The 22,107-nt window shown below is 37.4% G+C and overlaps 1 protein-coding gene across 1 annotated transcript in view; it reads left to right on the forward strand.

Annotated features, from left to right (window-relative positions):
- The first annotated feature begins 660 nt into the window (after positions 1 to 660).
- RIC8B (RIC8 guanine nucleotide exchange factor B) overlaps positions 661 to 22,107 on the forward strand; it is a 33,887-nt gene continuing 12,440 nt past the window's right edge. The window contains exons 1-6 of the mRNA XM_032221608.1: positions 661 to 829; positions 2,760 to 2,807; positions 8,821 to 9,429; positions 14,035 to 14,129; positions 19,359 to 19,521; positions 20,211 to 20,306. Coding sequence (XP_032077499.1) covers positions 752 to 829; positions 2,760 to 2,807; positions 8,821 to 9,429; positions 14,035 to 14,129; positions 19,359 to 19,521; positions 20,211 to 20,306 — 1,089 coding nt within the window. The 5' untranslated portion in view covers positions 661 to 751. The remainder of the gene's footprint in view (positions 830 to 2,759; positions 2,808 to 8,820; positions 9,430 to 14,034; positions 14,130 to 19,358; positions 19,522 to 20,210; positions 20,307 to 22,107) is intronic.

The raw sequence follows: 22,107 nt of genomic DNA on the forward strand, positions 1-22,107 counted from the left end.
CACTTGCACTGAGGTGTGTTTAGTGTGGCTAATGTCGGGGCGATCCTGCTAGCATGGGCAAGAGGTGTATAAGCTAGACAGAGAATAGGCGGGGTGGGGGACCGTGCTAAATAGAGGGGCAGAAGGGAGAGAAATGGAAGTCCATTTCAGTTTCAGATCGCGGGAGAGGACCCGATGACAATGAGCCCAGGTAATACGACTTATTCCCAAGGAGTTGTGCTTTTTCCTCGCATACACACAGAGCAGCTCACATTGATTACAGAAAGATTACAGAAATTGAAAGTCTTGGTTTTGATGGAGCCCCAGATGAACAGAATCAAACGTGTCCCATTCTAACTTCCCCACCTCCATCCTTCCCTTTATTGCACAACGAACAAAAAAGAAGAAGTCCACAATGCATTCACGTCCTTTCTTAAGCGTCTCCAAGGGGAAACCCAAAGGCTGCCGGAAAATGTAGTATCCTCCAAAGGAATGCCACGCCCATTTCTTCCGCAACATCCCCGAGGTAAATAACAGTCCAGCCAATAAAAGGCGAGACACCCGCCTCTTGGGCTTTCCCCTTAGCCAATCGGGATCCGCTTTTGCCTCCGGAGGCGGGGACGGTTGCCGGGGCTTGCCGTGGCGTCATTCGAGGTCAAAGGTAGAAGAGTTAAAAAAAAAAAAAGAGGCGGTGGTTGCTGCTGCTGCCGCTTCTGCTGCTGGTGTCTGGCCGTGAGGACGAGCTGGCCGCCTGGCCGCGCCCTAGTCAAGAATGGCGGTGGAAGCGGCGCTGGCAGCGGTCGGAGGGAGACACGGGGCCGAGCAGGTCCTGAGCAGTTTTAACGAGCAGGTACTGACAAGATCCCGCTGGTCCTCGCTCTCCGTTAGCGCCCCCCCCCCCCGCCTCTTTGTCAGCCTCCGGGCACCTTTCCCATCACCCGCCCTCCGGGTACTGGAGAGACAACGCCCATAATCCCCGCTTGGATTAAGCCTGGGGAGAATGGGAGTTGCAGTTCGCGCACCTTTGCAGGATGCTAGGATGGAAGAAGCCCCCCCGAGGTTGTCCCCGCCTTTGCTGCCAGCTGGGCATCCTCCTTGAGCCCCTCAGCCCTTCATTGGGCAGCCTTGACAGACCTTCCTTGCCGGTTCTTGCGTCCCCCACCACACACACTGTGATTCATGAGATGCCTCAACCTTCCCCAACCTGGTGCCCTCCAGCTGCGTTGATCCGCCGTGTCCATCATCTATCTCCACCCGGAGGGCACAAGGCTGGGCGAAGTTGATTCTCCTGTGTGGCTGTTTGGAGGGCATGCTGGGCATAACCAGCTCCTCCCAGCAAAGTGCATAATCTGGGTAAATAGTGCGTAAAGATTGCAACGTCCTTGCCATGCCATCATTATCTGTGTAATGGGAAGTTGGCCTTTTTTGTTCTGCCAGATATTCAGCTCTGCCAATCATCTTTCTTTCTAGGCTTAATCCATTTCTTGTATCTTTCCCAGGAATAACATTATTTTCTCTTACTTGCATTATTATTATTATTATTATTATTATTATTATTATTATTATTAAACAACTTTATTCATTAATCATGAAACTCAGTCAAATGAACATTCAAAAATGCATCACAAATACCATTGACTGGTACTAATGGTTGATACAAGTTGCTGCCAGCGTTCTAGGTATTAGCCAAGTACCTTCTTAAAATATATGATGTTCCGAGTAGTGCAGTTACTTGTTGTTGTTGTTGTTGTTGTTGTTGTTGTTATCGATGCTATTTTCCCATCATAGCTGTCATTTTCTGCCCATTATCTGGGACTGCCATTATGATCACTATTGTAGGCTGTAATTTCTGCTATTTCAGTATTTATATTTTTCCAGAATATAAAGCATACATTCTCAAAAATATTTCTCACTTCCTGTAGGGTCATGAATTACTTCCTCTTCTGTGTATGCATATGAAAATGCAAGCTTATTCTATGAACTCAACAAAGTCTGTAGCAAAAAGGCACGACACTGTTAACCACATTAAAGGTTCTATAACAATTAGAGCTACAATTTTATATTTTACACACCTCTGAGGCAAAGAAAATGTCAAAAATCAAGTTCCATGAAAACAAGTAACTGATTTAATTTTTCTCCAGGGTCATATTTTTAGCACACTTTGAACTGTGTGTGTGTGTGTGTTAGAAGTTGAGTACCAAAATTGAGTTCCTCTACTCCTTTGGATACTTCTCTACACAAGATTATCTTCTATTTGAACAGTGTTGATGCAATAACTCTTTCACTGCTGAATATTTTAATAGCCATATCCCCTATTAGCTCCCATTTCGTTGCCATGGTTAATAGTCATGGTAACCTGTTGTCCATGAACTCATACTTTGTAAAATCCATCTTGGTGCTATCTTGGTAAGGACCTTTTGCTAATAGCTCTATTGTGATAATTCTGATACAGCAATCCTGTATAAACCCCTCTAGCTTGATTGGGTTTCATTCTAAGTACACATCCTTAGGATTGCACTGTCAGAGTATTAAGGCTGGCATTTCAGAAGTTGGTTTGTCAATTGGCTAGGGAAAAATCGCTAATTGAGCAGTCGTAAGTAAATTAAACATAGGCATGGAAAGCAAATGAATTGCTAGCTAACCTTTTTTCAAGTTTAATTGCAAAATAAGTTAACTCAATTTTGGTAAACGTTCAGACATTGAATTAAAGTTTGTTTTAGCAAAATAAACTATGTAAGCCTGTGTGAAAAATGTATATTCACTTTTTCTTATTTCTTCAGAATAGGACTACTTTCAAATTTGAGTCATCAGATGAAGAAAAAAGAAAGGTAAGCATGTTAACCATGGGCATTAAACTATGTGTACATTAAAATATATATGAAGTTTGGTTTGATTGAGTAGGGTGTGCATGTGATTGAAATGGACATCTTTTACAGCAGCAATACAATTATATTATTGTACTTGAGGGTACAGGGGGAAAAACGTTTTTCAGACATGGCAAGTGAATTGATAATACCAACAACCAACATTTCATTCCCAAAGTGGAATCAGACATTCCAAAATCACAATGAGTTGTTTAATGTGCTTGTCTGCTTCTCAAACTTTTTTTTTAAGATCATGCCTTTTGAACTAAAAAACATGGGTGGTTGTTTAGTTTAATGTTTTTAACATTATGCAAACTGAATTATTGGAATATTGTTGGTGATTGAGGATCCTTCTTAAAAGTAAATAAATTGATAGTGATTGCAGGCTTATTCTGCACTATATAAGAGGGATCCCAAGCCTACATTTTCTAATAACTGTAGATTCATCATTTTTTACATTATATGCAAACTTGTCTCTGATTGGAAAACACTTATATGTACATTAGGTTTCTCTGGCATCAGTACTCAAATCATAGAAAAAAGAAAAATGATGCAGACAAATGAAAAAGAATGGTTTCTGCAGATGGTTTGTATTGAGAACAAGAGGTTTTACTGTATATGTAGATAGTCCTCGACTTACAACCACAATTGAGCCCAAAATGTCTGTTGCTAAATGACATATTTGTTACGTGACTTTTTCCTCATTTTACGACCTTTCTTGCCACAGTTATTAAGTGAATCACTGCAGCTTTTAAATTAGTACCATGGTTATTAAGTGAATCTGGCTTTCCCATTGACTTTGCTCATCAGAAGGTAGAAAAGGCCAACACATGACTCTGGGACACTACAACTGTCACAAATAATGAGTCAGTTGTCAAGTGTCTGAATTTTGATCACGTGACCATGGGGATGCTGCAACGGTTGTAAGTGTGAAAACGGTTTTAAGTGTGTCATAAATCACTTTTTCAGTGCTGTTCTAACTTTGAACGTCATTAAATGAATGGTTGTTAAGTCAAAGACTATCCGCAATATTTTCTTAGAATAAACAATATTAATCCAACTCATCCTACCTTATTAGAAGTAGACAATAGAAATAAATGTGAACATATGTTTTAGTATTTTTTTATTGCATAGCTTGTTAACATAACCAATACCCTTCTGGAAGGTATTTGGGACTAAACTTCTTAAACTGGTTACTTAGCATTTCAGAAATAGCATACATTTCCTCTCAGTTTTGGTGAATCTGGGAAATAAGTTTTGGGAAATTGATGAGAGACCCAATTCCAAAAGATATCAAGCTGTTGGGTCAGAGGAACAAAGGGAAGCAAAATTTATGGTTCCTTTGAGAGTATTATGGTATACTTAGGAAAATGGAAATTATAAGCAAATCTCTGAATAATGCAGATATAAAACCTCTATCAAAAGTGTTGCATGTAAAGGAGTTGCTTTCAGCATTGCTAACATCTAATTAATGTTTCATAAATCTGAGACCTTTTGCTGTTCCCAGGAGTTAGCATTTTTCACATGAATCCTAAGCTTCCCTCATACTTGGATTTCTTCTGACAATTGTGTGAATGTGAGTGTGTGTGTGTGTGTGTGTGTGTGTTAGGACTGATACTTGTGATTTTTGCATAAGAGAAAGCTCTGGAAGAATAAATCCTTAAAATAGGAACAGTATGAGGCTGCATGCATTCTCTTGAAATAGAGAATTATGCAGATACAAAGGGCATATATTTGCAGATAAGCAAATTGTAATTGCTTAATTAGCCAGTTCCTGGTTTGTTTCCTCAAATAATGTAAAGGTTTGGTTCAGGTATAAAAACTCAGAAAATGCAAATTAGTTCCTGTCAGAACTAAACCTTCCATCACCCAGCCAGAATTGATGAAGCTTCTTGGATGAGAAGCTAAACATCATCTTCCTTCTGAAAGAAAATATATAGTCCAGTTGCCTTTTGAAAAAAGCACCTTTGAGATAGCCATGATCTGGATGACTGAGAATCTCCATAGACATTAAGAAAATACAAATTATCACCATTTCTGTACACCACTAAGTCACAATTGCAGTTAATAAGCTAAAGCAACCCATGGTTTCAAAGTGACATACTTTCCTTAAAGGTGATTTATTTGTTCACGTTATTCCAAGCCAAAAACAAGAACAATCGTTCGATAATTGGCATGTTATATAATCCCAGCCACTGATCTGTGTAATGAATTTATCTAAATTAGTAAGGGTAGTTCAGATTCTGTTTCTACTAAATAATTTATTAGTTGTTTCTAATCATTCATCCATTCTGCCATCTAAAAGTACATTTTAGGGCTGCCTGCTTAACTAAACTCTTCTATCTTCATTAAGTTGATAGGCTGACTATGGAAATGTTTTAAATTGTTGACAAAAAATGTGGCTTGGTTAAATTTTGTTAACATTTACTACTGTAAGGTTTTATTGAGATCTATGCCCATTTACACTGCTTTTTTTTCCCCTTGCCTCATCTCAGTTGCCAGAAAGTTCAGGTTCATTTGATTATGGTTGGTAACATTTGAGGAAGTACTGTATATTTCTTATTAAACCCAAATGACCAGCATATGGTTTAAAAGAAGAACGTTTTATGATCAAAACCATTATAAATTATACTGTAATATTTTCAGTATTATCCAAAGGTAGAAAATCCACCCTTCTTGCTTGTTTTAATACAAATCCTCTTGGTGCTGTTTAATTTTATATGTAGAAGCAGTCTTTGGGCAGCAGTTACCATCCATGTTCTTTGTCGAGCAACCATATTAATCTGTTGGAGCAAAAGTTACAATTCATCCCGGTGTCCTTTAAAAACAAATCCATTTATTACAACAGAAAGTGCCAAACAGTCCACTTTTTAAGACTCACCTGGTCTTGTTTCTGCAGATGTGGCTTTCGATTGACAGTGACAGATTACAGTGATCAAAAATCAGACCCTCTGCTATTTCTTATCTATGGCCTGATCGTACCATTCAAACGTAGTGTTTCCCAAGCTGGTTTCCTCCAGCTGTTTAGATTAAATATCTTCTTCTCAGATATTAGAATCGAGGTTTGGAATAGCAATAGCAATAGCAGTTAGACTTATATACCGCTTCATAGGGCTTTCAGCCCTCTCTAAGCGGTTTACAGAGTCAGCATATTGCCCCCAACAACAATCCGGGTCCTCATTTTACCCACCTCGGAAGGATGGAAGGCTGAGTCAACCCTGAGCCGGTGAGATTTGAACAGCCGAACTGCAGAACTGCAGTCAGCTGAAGTAGCCTGCAGTGCTGCATTTAACAACTGCGCCACCTCGGAAATACCATGTTAGACAATACGGTTAGGCTCAATGTGGAGAATGAATTTGGCCATTGTGTTTTTTAAATTATGATTTATGGCTTAGCACAATTTATCAGCTTAGACAATTAACATACAGTGGTTTGTTAGGGTAGGATTGTTCTTTTTGTCGCCTCCCCTCCTTTGCCTACCTGAACTCACTTAAAATTGTGGTTGCTAATGTCAAGCATGGCTTGTGGTGGCTCAGTGGCTAAGACACTGAGCCTATCGATCAGAAAGGTCGGCTGTTCGAATCCCTAGCGCTGTGTAACGGAGTGAGCTCCCATTACTTGTCCCAGCTTCTGCCAACCTAGCAGTTCGAAAGCATGTAAAAATGCAAGTAGAAAAATAGGGACCACCTTTGGTTTGAAGGTAACAGTGTTCTGTGTGCCTTCGGCGTTTAGTCATGCTGGCCACATGACCACGGAGACGTCTTTGGAAAGGGCTGGCTCTTCAGCTTTGAAACAGAGATGAGCACTGTTATCCCCTCCCGAATGATGAATGAATGTTGTGCTTTATTTTTAATATTATGTATTGTCTTATGGTTTTTGTCTTTGTACCCCCCTCCCCATGTTTTGTAAGCCGCCCTGAGTCCCCTCAGGGAAAAGAGCGGCCTATAAATTATAATAAACACTCTATAAACACTCTATAAACTGTCCCCTAGAGTCGGGAACGACTAGCACATATGTGCGAGGGGAACCTTTACCTTAATATCAAGGACGCTAACAGCAAGGATTAGGTAATGGCTTGTAGAATCAATAGTGGGAATGATGTTGACTTTCTACAATCTGAATGAGTTATATAGAAGCTGGAAAAGGGAGATCAGCAAATTTATTATCTAATTTATTTGTAGAGTTCTTGTGCACTTCATTATAACCATACAGCCTAGTGAAAAGCTACATGCCTCTATTGAGGTCAGTGCATTTAAAAACATGTCCATTTGATGAGCCTTCTATTGAGGATTTAATTAAAATTAAATTGAGAACTTGGAATTGGGATGTTCTTGGGACAAAAAAAACCCCTCAGCATAATAATGGACTATAAAAGCTTAAGGTCAATTGAGCATGACACAATGACAACTATTTGTGTAGGAGGCAAGGAACATCATGTACTTGGCAAACAAATCTTAGTGAAACCAAAACACTGGGGACTGCCTATAGAGTGGCCCAGGTGACATCATTTGAGTTGAATAATTTGGGGTCTTATATTTTGCTTTCCAGTTAGTAGACCCTGTTGAAATAATTGCTTGTTTCTGAAGAAGAGGCATACCAAATTGTGGAAGGAGTTTATTGCAGATCAGTTTATTTTATTTTAGTTTCATTTATGTAGTTTTGATAGTAATAACTGTCAAACTCAGCTAGATTATTGCTGTTCTGGAATACATTTCTAAACTAAAACTTGGATAGTAACATATACAGTATAATACAGTGTTTCTATTTGGTTGACAGTGATTATTCCCAGAGTATGCTTGCACAAAGTTAGCAAAAACAACACAAAACAAGTACAAGAATGAAATGGGTCATAATTTGGATATAAACCTTGATTCCAGCAGAAATCCATAATGATGAACTGACTATAGATATTACTGGAGAAATACAAGTTTTTAACTGAGGTGTGAGAGTTTTCATCTCACCAAACACAAAACAGAGAGACAGAGAACAGCCTAAGAACTGAACATAAACATTCTGACATGTCCTGATTCTGGAACATACTTTGTATTCTTTTACTCATTGTCTTTGTTATAACAGTTATTTGTTCAAAATAAATAAGATTTTAGATCCGGTTGTGGGTAGAAATGAGGTTTTTTAGTGATACTTTTAAGACTTATTAGTAAGCCAGCCCTAGTATGTGCAATAAGTAATTAAGAGTAAACCTATTCAGGCTTTCTGATTTCTTTCCCAAAATATACTTTAGGATAAATGAGAATTTGAACAGAACTTCTATCTGCAATTCTTTAAAGCAGTTCAGTCTTTAGAATCATGTTACAACAGAGGTGATATTCAGCTGGTTTGGACCAGTTTGCCCGAACCAGTAGTAGAAATCGCGGGTAGACACACCACCCTTCAACCCTGGCTTTATGCCATCCTATTTAGGCATTTTTTTGAGGCCGGGCGCATGTACGGAAGGTGCGCAAGCAAAGCGCATGCACGGAAGGCACTTCATGCTTGTGTGCATGCAAAGTGGGCAGGCACATGCGGGGCAAACCAGTGGTAACAAAATGTGCAACCCACCACTGTGCTGCAATCATTGTAAAAGTGAGATGCTTCTTTTTCATTCCTTCATACTCTGAAGCACTTTTCTGGAATTGAATCCACAATATTCCACATCCCTATTAGATAGGACCAGCAGCCGGGCAAGTAATAAAGGAGAAAAAAATATATGTCTTGCCTTTTAGAAATAGTGCAAACCACTACATATTTTCATGGATTTAATGGGGCCAAAAATCATTAAAGTATACATTGATGTGTACAAAATGGTCATGTATTAAATGTATACCTAGTAGACTTTGTATTGAAATAACTTTCTAGCAATAAACCAGGCAGAGGACACAATAAATAAGCATTATAAAAATCATTAACTCTTTGTGATTATGGATTTGTATATTCCAGAAGAAATAATACCTGTTTTTTTTCCATCTTCTTTATTTAGCAACTATGTGAAGGAATATTGCAAGTATTAAGCAAAGATATAAACACATCCTATAGAGTCACTTGCCTAGAAGCTCTTCGCATTCTCTCAAGAGACAAGAAAGTCTTAGTTCCTGTAACAACAAAGACCAACATGCAAACCTTGATGAAGCTAGCAAAGCTGGATACTTTGGAGGATCATTTGGAGGATGTGACTGATTTTCCTGTCATTGTGGAAGCTTTAAAATGCCTTTGCAATATTGTTTTTAATAGCCCAGCTGCCCAGAAACTCAGCTTAGAACTGAACTTGGCAGCTATGCTTTGCAACCTTCTAAGAAAGTGCAAGGACCAGCAATTTGTGGAAGACATTAAGTGCTTCGATCTACGACTCCTCTTCCTCCTTTCCCTCCTGCACACAGATATCAGATCCCAGTTGCGTAATGACCTCCAGGGATTGCCTCTGTTGACTCAGGCCTTGGAAAGTGCATTTAGCATCACGTGGACAGATAAGTACATCACAGCTGAAGACCAAGAAGTGTCACCGTTGTCTCTCCAGGAAACGGATTGTGCCATTGAAGCACTGAAAGCTCTCTTTAACGTTACTCTTGACAGCTGGAATGTACACAGTGAGGTAAGGCTTGAATTGAGATCATTCCGATCATATATCTTTTTCTGTTTGTAGATTTCTGCATGGATGTTTATGGATGCAGTTAGGTACAGCCCAAAGATGCAGGCAGGCCAACAGACAATACGTTTATGCAGAACAAACTACAGGTAGTCCTCGAGTTACAACAGTTCATTAAGTGACAGTTCAAAGTTATAATGGCATTGAAAAAAGTGATTTATGATGATTTTAACCCTTACAACCATTGCAGCATCTCCATGGTCATTTTATCAAGATTTGGGTGCTTGGCAACTGACTCGTACTTATGACGGTTGCAGTGTCCTGAGGTCATGTGATCACCTTTTGTGACATTCTGACAAGTCAATGGGGAAGCCAGATTCACTTAACAACCGTGTTAATAACTTAACAACTGTAATGATTCACTTAACAATTGTGGCTAGAAAGAGCATAAAAAGGGGGTAAAACTCACTTAACAACATAAATTTTTGGTTTAATTATGGTCATTAGTCAAGAACTACCTGCATATAAAATACTCAGTTACTCTTTCATTCCCAAGTGGCAGCAGTTTAGTTCCACAATAAAACATTATCTCAACCAATAATGGAATACCAAAGGATATATTTACTCTCTATTGCACTGGCTTGTAATTAGCATAGACAAGAAGTACCGAACTACTAATGGAAAGAGTAGCTCTTTCCTTTAAGTGTTTATAAACATACCTGATAGGTATTCCTACAACTCCTAGTTAAATATGTACATTTCTTTCATTGTGTCCATGCAAACACCAAATTAGTTAGAACAGCAAAATTAACTATTGCAAAGTTAATTCATGTAAAATAATCTATAATAAAGAAAGCTTAAATAAACAGATCGAGGTAAATATCAGTAGGTTAGCATTTCAGAGAAATATATTGTAATGTACAACAAGAAGAAAAATAATACTTAAACTAATAATTCTAGGTATCACTTTCCCAGAAGTTACTTGTTTCCAACAAACTATTTGAATGCTAAATTGTATTGGGTGCCTTTTGACGACATTCTGCCATCACTAATGCCCCAAAAGAGAAAAGTCAAAAGCCTACATAAGGAGAATACAAGTGAAAATTATGATCTCAAACCATCTTTACATTGATGAATTGCAGTTTCCATCATTACCTTCATTCCTTATATTGAATGAGAGTGCTAATATTGAAGTAAAGTATGTCTGAAAGGCAGTAAGTTGTCAGCTCTCAGTGTTATAGGAGAAGAAAAAATAAATAGGAAAGCAGGGAGTAGAAATTCATTATAAGTATCAATCCAATATGTCATTTAGTGATGCAATTTTTAAAAAAGTAACAGGTGTTCTATGTTTTGGTTAATAGGACAAATAGGTTTCTTAAAACAATTATCTTATTCTAATAGTAGTCCAAACATTCCATTATACTTTTAGAAAACACCTTGCAGTTTCACTAAACACATATAATTTTATGCAAGAGGTTAGGCATCTCTGGTTAAATAGCACGTTTCAGGGAAACACTAAGTACTGATACAACCTCATCTTACTTCATAATTAAACAGTATGCAGATTTGAATGTGAGTCATTTATAGGTTTAGAATAAGACAGTAGTGAATATGATAGATGCAGAAGTCTTTTATAATTTTTTTCTAAGTACTTTAATTACAAGAGTAAAAACTAACACAAAAGGAACTTAAGAGAATGAGAACAGAATGGAAAGAATAAAAAGTGCAAGAAAAAAGTTAAAGAAAAGACAATATATTAAGGAAAAAGAAACAGGTGACTTGCAATATCCCTCTTACAAATAAATAATTGTTTAATGGTATAAGGTTAAGCAGTGGATGCGGTGGCTCAGTGGCTAAGACGCTGAGCTTTTCAATCAGCAAGGCCACCAGTTCAGTGGTTTGAATCCCTAGTGCCGCATGTGAGCTTCCGTTACTTGTCCCAGCTTCTGCCAACCTAGCAGTTTGAAAGCATGTAAACATGCAAGTAGAAAAATAGGGACCACCTTGTGGGAAGGTAACAGTGTTCTGTGCGCTTTCGGCGTTTAGTCATGCTGGCCACATGACCACGGAGACATTTTTGGACAGCGCTGGCTCTTCCTTTGGCTTTGAAACTAGCACATATGTGCAAGGGGAACCTTTACCTTTACCTATAAGGTTAAACAGATACTGTATCTCTTCATCCGATATTCCATCTCTCATATATAAGCTAATTCATAAAACATAAAACTTCAAGTCAGGTATCAGCAAAAAAATCCATAAAGAGTTGCCGGAACATTGCCCAAAACAAGTCTTATTTTAAGCTTGATGAAATAAACAAACTTTACATTTACTTCTAACAATCTTCATCTTTAATTCAATCAACTATTGTAGGATTTTATTTCTCTTCAATTTTTCTTTATCACAATGCACAGATTTCGTCAAGGCTCTAACAAATCTCTTTTGCACATCCAATAAGAAAATATTTTGCTGGTCATTCTTTCAGTTTATCATCTGTATTTCTCTCTTAATTTTTAAAACTTCAGCCAATTACTTTTGTATATCCAGTAAAGTGTCATTTTCTAAATCATTCTCTTGTCCTATCATTTGTAGTTCTACATTCTTTATTTTCTGTCTCGTCAGATAAAATTTGTTCCACATCTGTCATTCTTTCATTAACATTCTGTAGACATAGTCTATCCATAGAAGCAGACATCGTTGTTCACAATGTTGATATTGTAGTTAATTTCTGGCTCCATTCTTCAAAGTTCTCTTTTGTTAGAACATTTTATAAATCCCAGTATTAATATCAGGCTTGTATTTTCTTTCTTCTGCTTGAAATCTTTAATGCCTCTAGTATCCAGTGTCTAAAATCATTTATCTTTTGTTATGATTGGTAATTGCCAAGATAGGCAAAAAGAAATCTGTTTCCCATGAAAAGTTTTTGTTTTTTATAGTTAATTCCAAAACCCCATAGTAAAAGACAATATTCCAAATTTCTCTGGATTCTTAGATCAAAATCTTACTTAGCTTTTTGCAGTACATTTCAAACTGTTTAAGTTCTTAAGCTTGTAACTAATTTTTCTTTTTTTTTTTTTTAGAGTAGAATATAAACTTACCCAAAGAAGACTTTTCAAATTTGTCATTTTAAGATTGTTAATGGGTCATTTTGGAAAAGAATTAGAAAGTGAAGTTTGCAGATTTAGTGTGTTTTAAAAGGCTGTGCCACCGTCATAAGCAAGATGGCTAATCCTGTCATCCTAATAATAATCCTCCCGGCACTCAAATTGCAGAAAACGGCTTTCCTGCATTATCTTTGTTAGGAACAGCACTTGTAGGCAATCTCTCATTCTTTCCTCATCTGGAGAGGAACTGGTCTCCTTATCTGTTCCTTGGTTTTTGCCTCATCTTTACTTCATCTTCAGTTCACCATACCACTTCAGACATCTATGGTGAAGTGATAAGTTTCCAATTATTGCCTTACTGAAACATCCAGCCTCTTTTCAGCATCAGTGTACAGCATCATCTTTGAACATATCCAACTCTGTTAATTAACCAAATTTAAAGTTGAATAATGAGTTTTAGAATAGCCTTTAAAAAGTGATATAGGGCTAGTAACTGAGATATTTTGAAAAAAAATAAATAAACGCCACATTTCAGATCTCATAATTATTTACATATTTATGTTTTACTGTTTTTAAAAAAAGGTCAGCAAAGTTGGTGCTGATCCAACTTAATTAGCTTAACTAAACTCTTCATTCTGGACTAGTGTACCTTCTATAGGGCAGCCCCATATAAACATATTGCAATGATCCAATCAAAAGATAACCAAGGTATGAGTGACTGTGAATAGAAGGTTTTCATTCTTTCAGTTACCAAAATGCTCATTGTAATTGGAGTTGTGCAAAGGTCCTTCAGTAAGTCTCATAGTAAGCAAAAACAAACAAACAAACAATGCAATAAATGCTAAATTTTTAGAAAGTTGCTGCATCTCTTTGTTTATCCTCATAGATTCATTGAAACATATAACTTGACCGGAGGGATGTTTTTGAAAAATAAAGTTTTCTCGGTTCAGATTCTCGTAGAAATCTTTTTCGGTAACCATTTATGGATGGTTGGTTAGATTTTTTTAAAGAGTAAATTGGAGCACCTGAACCAGATCTATGGATAGTGGCAGAGAAAGGTGTAGCCAAATCTGCAATTTTAATTCCAAAATTTGCTGAATAGTATTAGTCCAGGAATAGCTAGATTAAATGTGAAAAGTAGAGCTCACCAATTCAAAACTAGAAAAAAATAGAACCAAGGAGGCTGGATTTTGGTATTTATAAGCATTGGTTGCTTTATTTAAGTCTTGCTTAATGTTGAAAAGAATGATGGACACAAGTGACAAACTCCTGCGTGAATAACAGTGCTATGGAATGGTGCAGTTTATGGGATGTCCGGAGGCTGCTTGCTTTCATAAACATGTAGTTTAAAACAAGAATAATCCAAAGTATGTGCATCAAGAGCTTTCAGATTGATAAGAATACCATAATGTGATTGTCTTCTTTTAATGTCTTTTTTTCATGATTCTGAATTTCTGTTTTGGAGCTTTCATAATATAATATGTTCCTCTTCATAATTGGATTTATACAGAACGATTCTCACGAATTTCGTTATATGACTGCCATTCTGCGTCATTGCTTATTGACTCTGGGCCCTACTGAAGATAAAACTGAAGAATTACATAGGTTAGTGAAATTACGTTCTCGTTAACTCTAGTGCTCAGCTATTATATCTAAATGATGATTGTTAGTGTTTTTCATACATAGTGGACACAGCTTCCATAAGTTTTAATATTATGATTAATATTACAGATCCTGAAATAATTGGCCTCTTCTTAAAGTAGTCACTTAATTCCAGGGACTTTATAAAATGAAAGCATGGCTGACCATCCAAACTTTTGTTGAAAACTGAATTAATATAATGAGAGATTGCTTGCTTAATATTGTATAGCATGATTTATGTTTTACTCCAGTGGTAATATTGTTATGATACAGATTTTTCCAATAACTTCCATGATATTTTTTCTCTAAACATTTTAGGAAAGAATTATCACTGTTAACAATTAAGGATTTTTTTTCTGTAAACTTCTAGTTTTAGACCTGTAAAAGCTAGCTGCATACAAAAAGCCACCTGCAAAAATCTTCCAGTTTTTTGAAAGTAGGAAACTGCAGGATTGTTCTACAATTAATGATTTTTTATGGTAGATGAGTTTAGTAGATGAGCCCAAATACAATGTCATTCCAGGGGGAGGTTGTTCCCTTGCTCATGTGCCATGACAGAGAAGGTATATCCCCCGACTCCCATTATATCAGTGGTGTCAAACTCAAGTCTCGCAGGCCGGATGTGGCCCACAAGATGCTTAAATCTGGCCCATGGGGCTGGCCTGCAAATAGTAAAGAACTGTCCTGCGGTGCCTTTGGCAGCCAAAATGGGGTGCAGGTGTGTATGTGTGTGTGCCCCGTGTGCCATTTTTGGCCTGGACAGTCTGCTGCAACACTCTGCTGGACAAAACAGGGTGGGGAGGGGCATGAACAGTCTCCTGCAATACTCTACCATATTTTGGTCAGCAAAGGAGGCCATCAAAACCAAAAACAGGGTGCGGGTGTGTGTGCGTGGGTGCCCCCATGCCCCATTTTGGCTGGCAGGGTGATGCAGGAAAGTCCAGGCTGAAAATGGAGTGTGGGGGCTGCACGTGGCCCCTGTGGCCCATTTTGGCCAGCAGGGTACTGTAGGAGGCTGTCCAGGCTGAAAATGGGGTGCGGGCAGGCCCTGCACTCTGTTTTGACTGCAGCACCCTGCTGTGCTGCAGGAGGCGTCCATCCTGACACACACACACACACACACACACACTCTTTCCTGGCCCACCGAGTAGAACTACAATGCTGATCTGGCCCTTGAAGAAATCCAGTTTGACATCCCTGCATTAGATGATATAGAAACAACCTGAAGGACCTTTAGTCTGTGGGCGACAGGTAGAAAGCATTGAAGACTAGTAATCTCACAAGCCCTGGGGCATACGGGACTTTAAAAGTAACAACCTGCATATTGAATTGCATCCAGAAACCTACTGGAAGCCAGTGCAGCTCTCATAGCAGTGCTGTTACATGGGTGTATCACAATGTGCCTAAAACTGCATATGCTGCCACATTCTGGAAAAATTGTATCTTTCAAATGCTTTTCATATAGAGTGCATTTTAGTGGTTGAACTGACAAGTAAAGACATCAATGAGTTGTGAGCAGCCACTCCCATGGGTACAATTGGTGCACCAAATTAAGTTATGCAAAGCCCATTTTGACCATAGTTGCTAGGAGCAACAAGAAATCCCAACTTGGACATCAGCTCTTTCTGCTACCCCACCCAAGTTAATGACGGAAAATCCAGATCCAAAGATCAGGTTCTGACCCATAGTCATTTTGTTTTAGGGTTCAGTTGGAAGGTTGAGTTAAAACTCATTCTTTCCCATCCAGATTTTCATAGCCTCCAATCACTGGGAAAGAATCTCAGTAGCGTCTTTTGGATAAAACTGGTTTCAGAAGCCATAATGATAGCATATTCTCTCCAGCTTTTCCCTGAAACCCTTGTCAGTCAAAAACTTTAAAATGACCATATATTAAATCTTATTTTTTGTATATCAGATACTTGATTCATTGTTCTTAAATTGTGACAGTGAAGGCTCGGTTTAAACAATATTTCAAAATATATACTTTATTGCCACACTTATTTATTGCTGCTATTCTTGTAATCTAAATACCCAGGAGATAGCTTAAACTTTTCATTGCATAGCTCTTCATTGTTTGGGAGAGCAATTGTGAAAGACAGGATTTATATCCAGGTAAGATCTTAAGAAAAATCCCATACTGCCCAATTTTTTAGAATTAAGGTAGTTCAGTGAAATGGTGTACCTGAGTGACATAAAAATGTAGACTGTTTGACAAAGACCTCAATATTCATAAGTTACTAAAAATAAATTCAAATAATACTTGTCTCACACTATATACAAATCAATCAATCAGTCACTTCTTAGCTTTTTGGCTAAGATTAAGTGTAATATTGATTTCAGATCATGGAAAAAGCCTCTGCTTAGACTTTGGTGAGCTGTTGAATATCAGGAAAATGCAGGCTGAGAGAAGTCGGACGTTGGGGGATCTTCATCACTGGAGACTCTTACAAACTGCCATTTGTCAGAAATGGGGTCTCCTGCTTTGGCAGGAGGTTGGACTAGATGACCTACAAGGTCCCTTCCAACTCTGTTAATCTGTTATCCATTCATTTGTTCTCTAGTTCCCTTTTGTAAAGTGATTCTTTCAAGTATGCCTGGAAGGTCATGAATGTAATTTTAAAGAGTGTAATGGAGACTTTAAAAGTATATTCAGATATTATTTTTTAATGTAATTCCTAAGAAAAACCTGAAGGGAAGGCTCTCTTTTAAATGTCTCTTAAAAATATAAATTTAAGTTAATAAAAAATATAGAAAATTCCTCTTATTAATTTAAATTTGTATTTATAGAGTCTTTTAAAAAGATTTTCCCTTCATTAATTAAGAATGAGTATAGTAAAGAGATTATTTTGGGTCTATGCATTCCGTCACATAAAATAGCCAACTGCAGACAATTTCAGTGAAGTAAGTTATGGTAAACGCCATGTTTGCCCACTCTGAAGATTTTAATCACAGCTTTCGCCAGTGCTAAAGTGTTGTTTGCTTTCACGTTTGCATATCAGGAGGGGGCTGAGAGCCTGAGTAGGTAGATGTCATGTCTCTGTGATTAATGATCTTTAGGAAGCTGAGAGAGAAAATAATATACGCAACATTTCTACCCCCTGGAGAAGGAATGCAAACACTATTGTGCCGATCTGTGCATAGTCAGTGACTTCCTGGTAGGTGGAGAATTTCATACACTCCTCTGCTACAAATAAAACTGTCAGGTGGAGTGACAAAAGTTCACAAAGCCAGACTCCAGTTATTGAAAAGAATAACTCGAGCACAGTGATCCAGAAAATTAATTTGGTAGGTGTTTGAGAACACCATTGCTTCATAAGAAACCAGCAAAAGGAGCTTTCTGTTGAAATGATCCAGGCTTCTTTTATTTTTCTGAATTAAAATCCTATTGTTCTTGACCAACTCTTGTTTTGCTTCAAGCAGATTATTTTGTGAAAAGTGAAACTCAATCTCGCATGTGTCAAGCATTTCAATTTCAATTCGTCCTGCTTTAAGGGAGTTTTTAAAAAGCACTGGCGGAAGAGAACAAAGTATAGTATTTGTAGAAGATATAGTAAAATTCTTGTTTTAAATGAAATCAGGGATCCAAATACAACAGTCTATAACTTTTTAACTAATGCGTGAACATAGCAACAGCTATTGTAGTTTAAGGTGAATTGGTTTAGACCAGTGGTGGGATTCAGCCAGTTCGCACCACTTCAGGAGAACTGGTTGTTAACTTTTTGAACTGGTTGTTGGAAGAAATCATTAGAGCAGAGAAATGGTTGTTAACTTTTTGAGCAGTTTGGTGAACTGGTTGTTGGAAGAAATCATTAGGGCAGAGAACTGGTTGTTAAATTATTTGAATCCCACTTCTGGTTTAAACTTAGAGAAAAAGTTAAAAAAAAGAGAAAAAGTTAATGGACCAAATGACTTGGGGGAATGTAATATAAAATGCAAATGCTTATTTGCAGAATTTTGAAAATGCTAACCAGCAGTAACTTCCCACATAGATATGCCATACAGTAATTTACAGTATACATAATGTGCATCATTATAATATACAGTGTAAACATAATGTAAAAGAAAAGAAAGTTTAAAAGTTTAAAAATTAAATGCAATATATGATAAACAGGTTAAAAAAAAGAATAAGAACTGTTGTGATTTATAGGTATGGGCGATAAAATCTCACTTAAATCAGCAGTTCCAAAAATGCCTGTTAAAATAAAATAGTCCTTTTCACCTGTTAAATGTTGGTGTCAAATATACCCTTCTGCAGTGTTCCAGAAATGGACTGCTAGTGTTGAAAATGTCATTGTCTTTATCTCATCTTACCTTACCTTATAGGATTGGAGAACCTGAAAGAATGAAAGTCTTTAATGAAGGTCTCAGTGTGGGACAGTTTCTCAAACTTGGCAACTCTAAGATATGTGGACTTCAACTCCCAGAATTCCCCAGCCTGCATGTTTGCTGGGGAATTCTGGGAGCTGAAATCTACACAACTTCAAATTGCCAAGTTTGAGTAATGCCGTTTTTTAGGACAATATGAGCCTCAAACCTTTAGGTGTTTATAATTTAAATTTGGCCCAGAAGTGTACTAGCAATCAGGACACATGAGAAAGCACAGGCATAATATTTCATCAGTCAGCTTTTGAACTAGATTCCAAGGCAACTCCATAAATAGTGCATTGCAATAATCTAAGTGGAACGTTACCAGAATACCTTTGCTGAGTGGTGTGGTGGATTGGACTCAGTGTTTACTTACATGCCACAGAGAATATAAAAACGATGGTGTGATCAGGCAGCTGCTTTTTCCATGACCATCTTTCAGTCTAAATCTTGGGTGACACAAGAAGCAAGCTAGCAGAAGCAACAATTTGCACACTGCTGCTAGGCAGCATTGTGACGTGGATAAGCGTTTGCTTGCATGCTTCTGTACTCTTCCCCTAAAAGTGGCAGAATTCGTAGCCAAGACACTTCTGGGTTTTGATTCCATATTGCATCTTGAAAATACAATACAACTGTTTAGTGAATTACTGAAAATATGAATTGGAAAAATTTATAAACCAGTAACTTGTGGTATTGAGGTGCATTAGTTGTTCTGTAAAATTATAACAACATTATAATCCATGCTGATAACACCCATGTTTCAAGGGCTTCATTCCCATATTATGCACAAAAGCATTTTAAGAGAATGATTTTTACAATTTCTTTCAGCAACGCGATCAACCTGTTAAGCAACGTTCCAGTCTCTTGCTTGGATGTCCTTATCAGTCCCTCAACTCAAGAAGAGGCAAAGGAAACTGATGTGAAATACAATGGCATGAATATGGATGCTATTCAGGTGCTTTTGAAATTCATGGAGAAGAGAATTGACAAGGTAAGAACATTTGAACTTGGGAGCCTTGTTTCATTGTTTGCATCGTAATGCTGCTTGAACTTTAATTGTGTAGCATTATTTAATGTTTCTTAACCCAAATAGCCCATGCGTAAGTTTTAAATGTTTAAAAACAAATCAAGGTTATAGCAGGCCATGAGAAATACACTATCGTGGAACAACTTGAACATTCATCTGAATACCCAAACACGAACCAAAAGTCTGACTCCGTGTTGCATGTAGAGAATAAAAATTCAACTGGTTTGTTCAGAATCTTCAGATTCTTTGGGAAGTGCAAAATATAAATAATTTCCTGCCTATCTTCGCTTTATTTAGTTTCAGTAAAAAGTATTGATTGACACAATATTTAATACTCTGCTCAGAAATGCAATATAGACTTAATTTATGTATTGAAATCAGGGGGATGTTATGGATGTTCCTGTATGTGGCAAAACATCACAACCGTATATAAGGGGACCTTGTTTAGTCATAGCTGCTTGTGTGTATCCTGTGAGCTTCCAGATACAGAGATTTTAAATATTTTTTTAAAATATAATTTTATATTTAAAAATGTTTTAAAGTTTGGATGAACGACCGTGGAAAAGGTGGTCTTATCTATTATAAGAGTTTTGTGTGCCATAACATTTGAGTCGTGTTGTAGGAAAAATATTGCTAAATTCTTTATTCTTTAGGGGAGCAGCTATAGGGAAGGCCTCACTCCAGTGCTCAGTTTACTAACAAGATGCTGCCGGTCCCATCGGAACATTAGGAAGTTTATTAAAGCTCAGGTGAGACATGGGTGTATTCAAAAACTACAATGTAGTGGAATCTCTTGTATTGAATATGTATAAATATTAGTTTCTATTCATTAAAGAATCTGATCCTTCTTCAATATATTTTTTTTGCATTAGATGTGTAGGGCACCACAAAGCTGAATAAGGAATAAATCAGTGTTTCTCAACCTTGGCAACTTGAAGATGTCCAGACTTCAACTCCCAGAATTCCCCAGCCAGCGAATGCTGGCTGGGGAATTCTGGGAGTTGAAGTCCGGACATCTTCAAGTTGCCAAGGTTGAGAAACACTGGAATAAATAAATGAATGAACTGTGCAACGTATATGTTTTCTTAAAAGTAAATACGATCTTTGTTCAGTGGAACTTGTTTACAACATAGGCCGCCTAAAACAACTATTTAGAAGAAATGGAAAACGATATGCAGATAGTCCTCATTTAACAGTGCTAAATGGGATTGGGAATGTTAAAAATAGAATCATGTGAGCATGCCGTTTAGCAATGGCAGTCCTGGTTTTCGATGTTAAGTGAGGACTTTGTGATCGCTGCTTCCAGCGTCCTTCCAGTTTCCCGATTGATTTTGTTTGTGAGAAGCCAGCAGCGAAAGTCATGAATCATGATCAGGTGCCAAGTGCCTGAATCATGATCCCATGACTTCAGGGATACTATGATGGCTGTACAAGATCCTTTCCTAACTATCATTCATTCAGCACCATAATGTGAAATGCCAGAGAATCAGGAGACTCAGGCAGTTCAAATGGTTATAAAGATTTATTGCAAGCTTAAACTCTCTACAAGAATCTGAACTACTAGCAGTCAAAATAATGTAGATAAGAGTCAAAGCCCAAGGTGGGCTGGACTTAGATCTCTTGTGGGTGTGAAAAGATTCATGACTGATGACGTGTTTGACCCCTCCCTCTGGCTCAGCCTGATCATCTCCGAAACATAATAAGTTTGAATGTTTACTGAATGAGTGATTATTAAATGAGGAAAACCTGTACATTCACACGAGCATAAAAGCAACTGTGTTAAAATTGCTGAATCATTAAAAAATAGCCTGTTTTTATTAAGATTATGTTCATCCCAGATGTGTTCATTTAAGGCTGCAGAGTGATACAGTGTTAGACCATTCTGAGGAAGGAAGGATTACATTACCCAAGTCCACAATAAAAAGCCTTTTGTTGTTTCTCCTAGACTTCTAAGTTCTGATTGCTTGGAAAAATAATAAAATGTGTTTGTGTTCTAGAATGAAATGGGTGTAAATGTAACATTTATAAGAAGCAACATGCATACTTGAATAGGATAGTGGCATGTGTCATATGGTTTCAAAAATGGAGAGTCATATTCTTTTTTAGAACAGAATATTTCATGACCTCCTTCTTCTCTCTAACCCCATTAAGGATAAGCCCCTCATAGCAATTTTTATATCATTATGATTTAGGAGTGATGCATCAAATCCTAAATCTACAGAAGATGTTCTAAATTTGAAAAGTATCCTAAAATCAATCTTTAATGATAACCTAACCTGCAGTTTCTAATTCAAAACTTACATTGAGTCATTGGGGAAAGGAATAAAGCTGAGTATTATTGGTGTATTACTGTACTATAAGTTGCATTGCTTTGTTTTCCATTATCTTGCAAAATGATTGGGTATAACCTTTACCAAAGCAGCCAATCACCACTCGCCTCTCAGGCCTTGCCACCAACCAATTGGATTCAGGGGCCAGAGGGGGTTGGGCAAAAGGTGCAGTTTAATTCTCCCACTTTCCTTTGTGCTCATGCAAAGGAATGTTTAGATA

Source organism: Thamnophis elegans, chromosome 7 (assembly GCF_009769535.1).
Source record: "Thamnophis elegans isolate rThaEle1 chromosome 7, rThaEle1.pri, whole genome shotgun sequence".
Classification (NCBI taxonomy): Eukaryota; Metazoa; Chordata; class Lepidosauria; order Squamata; family Colubridae; genus Thamnophis; species Thamnophis elegans.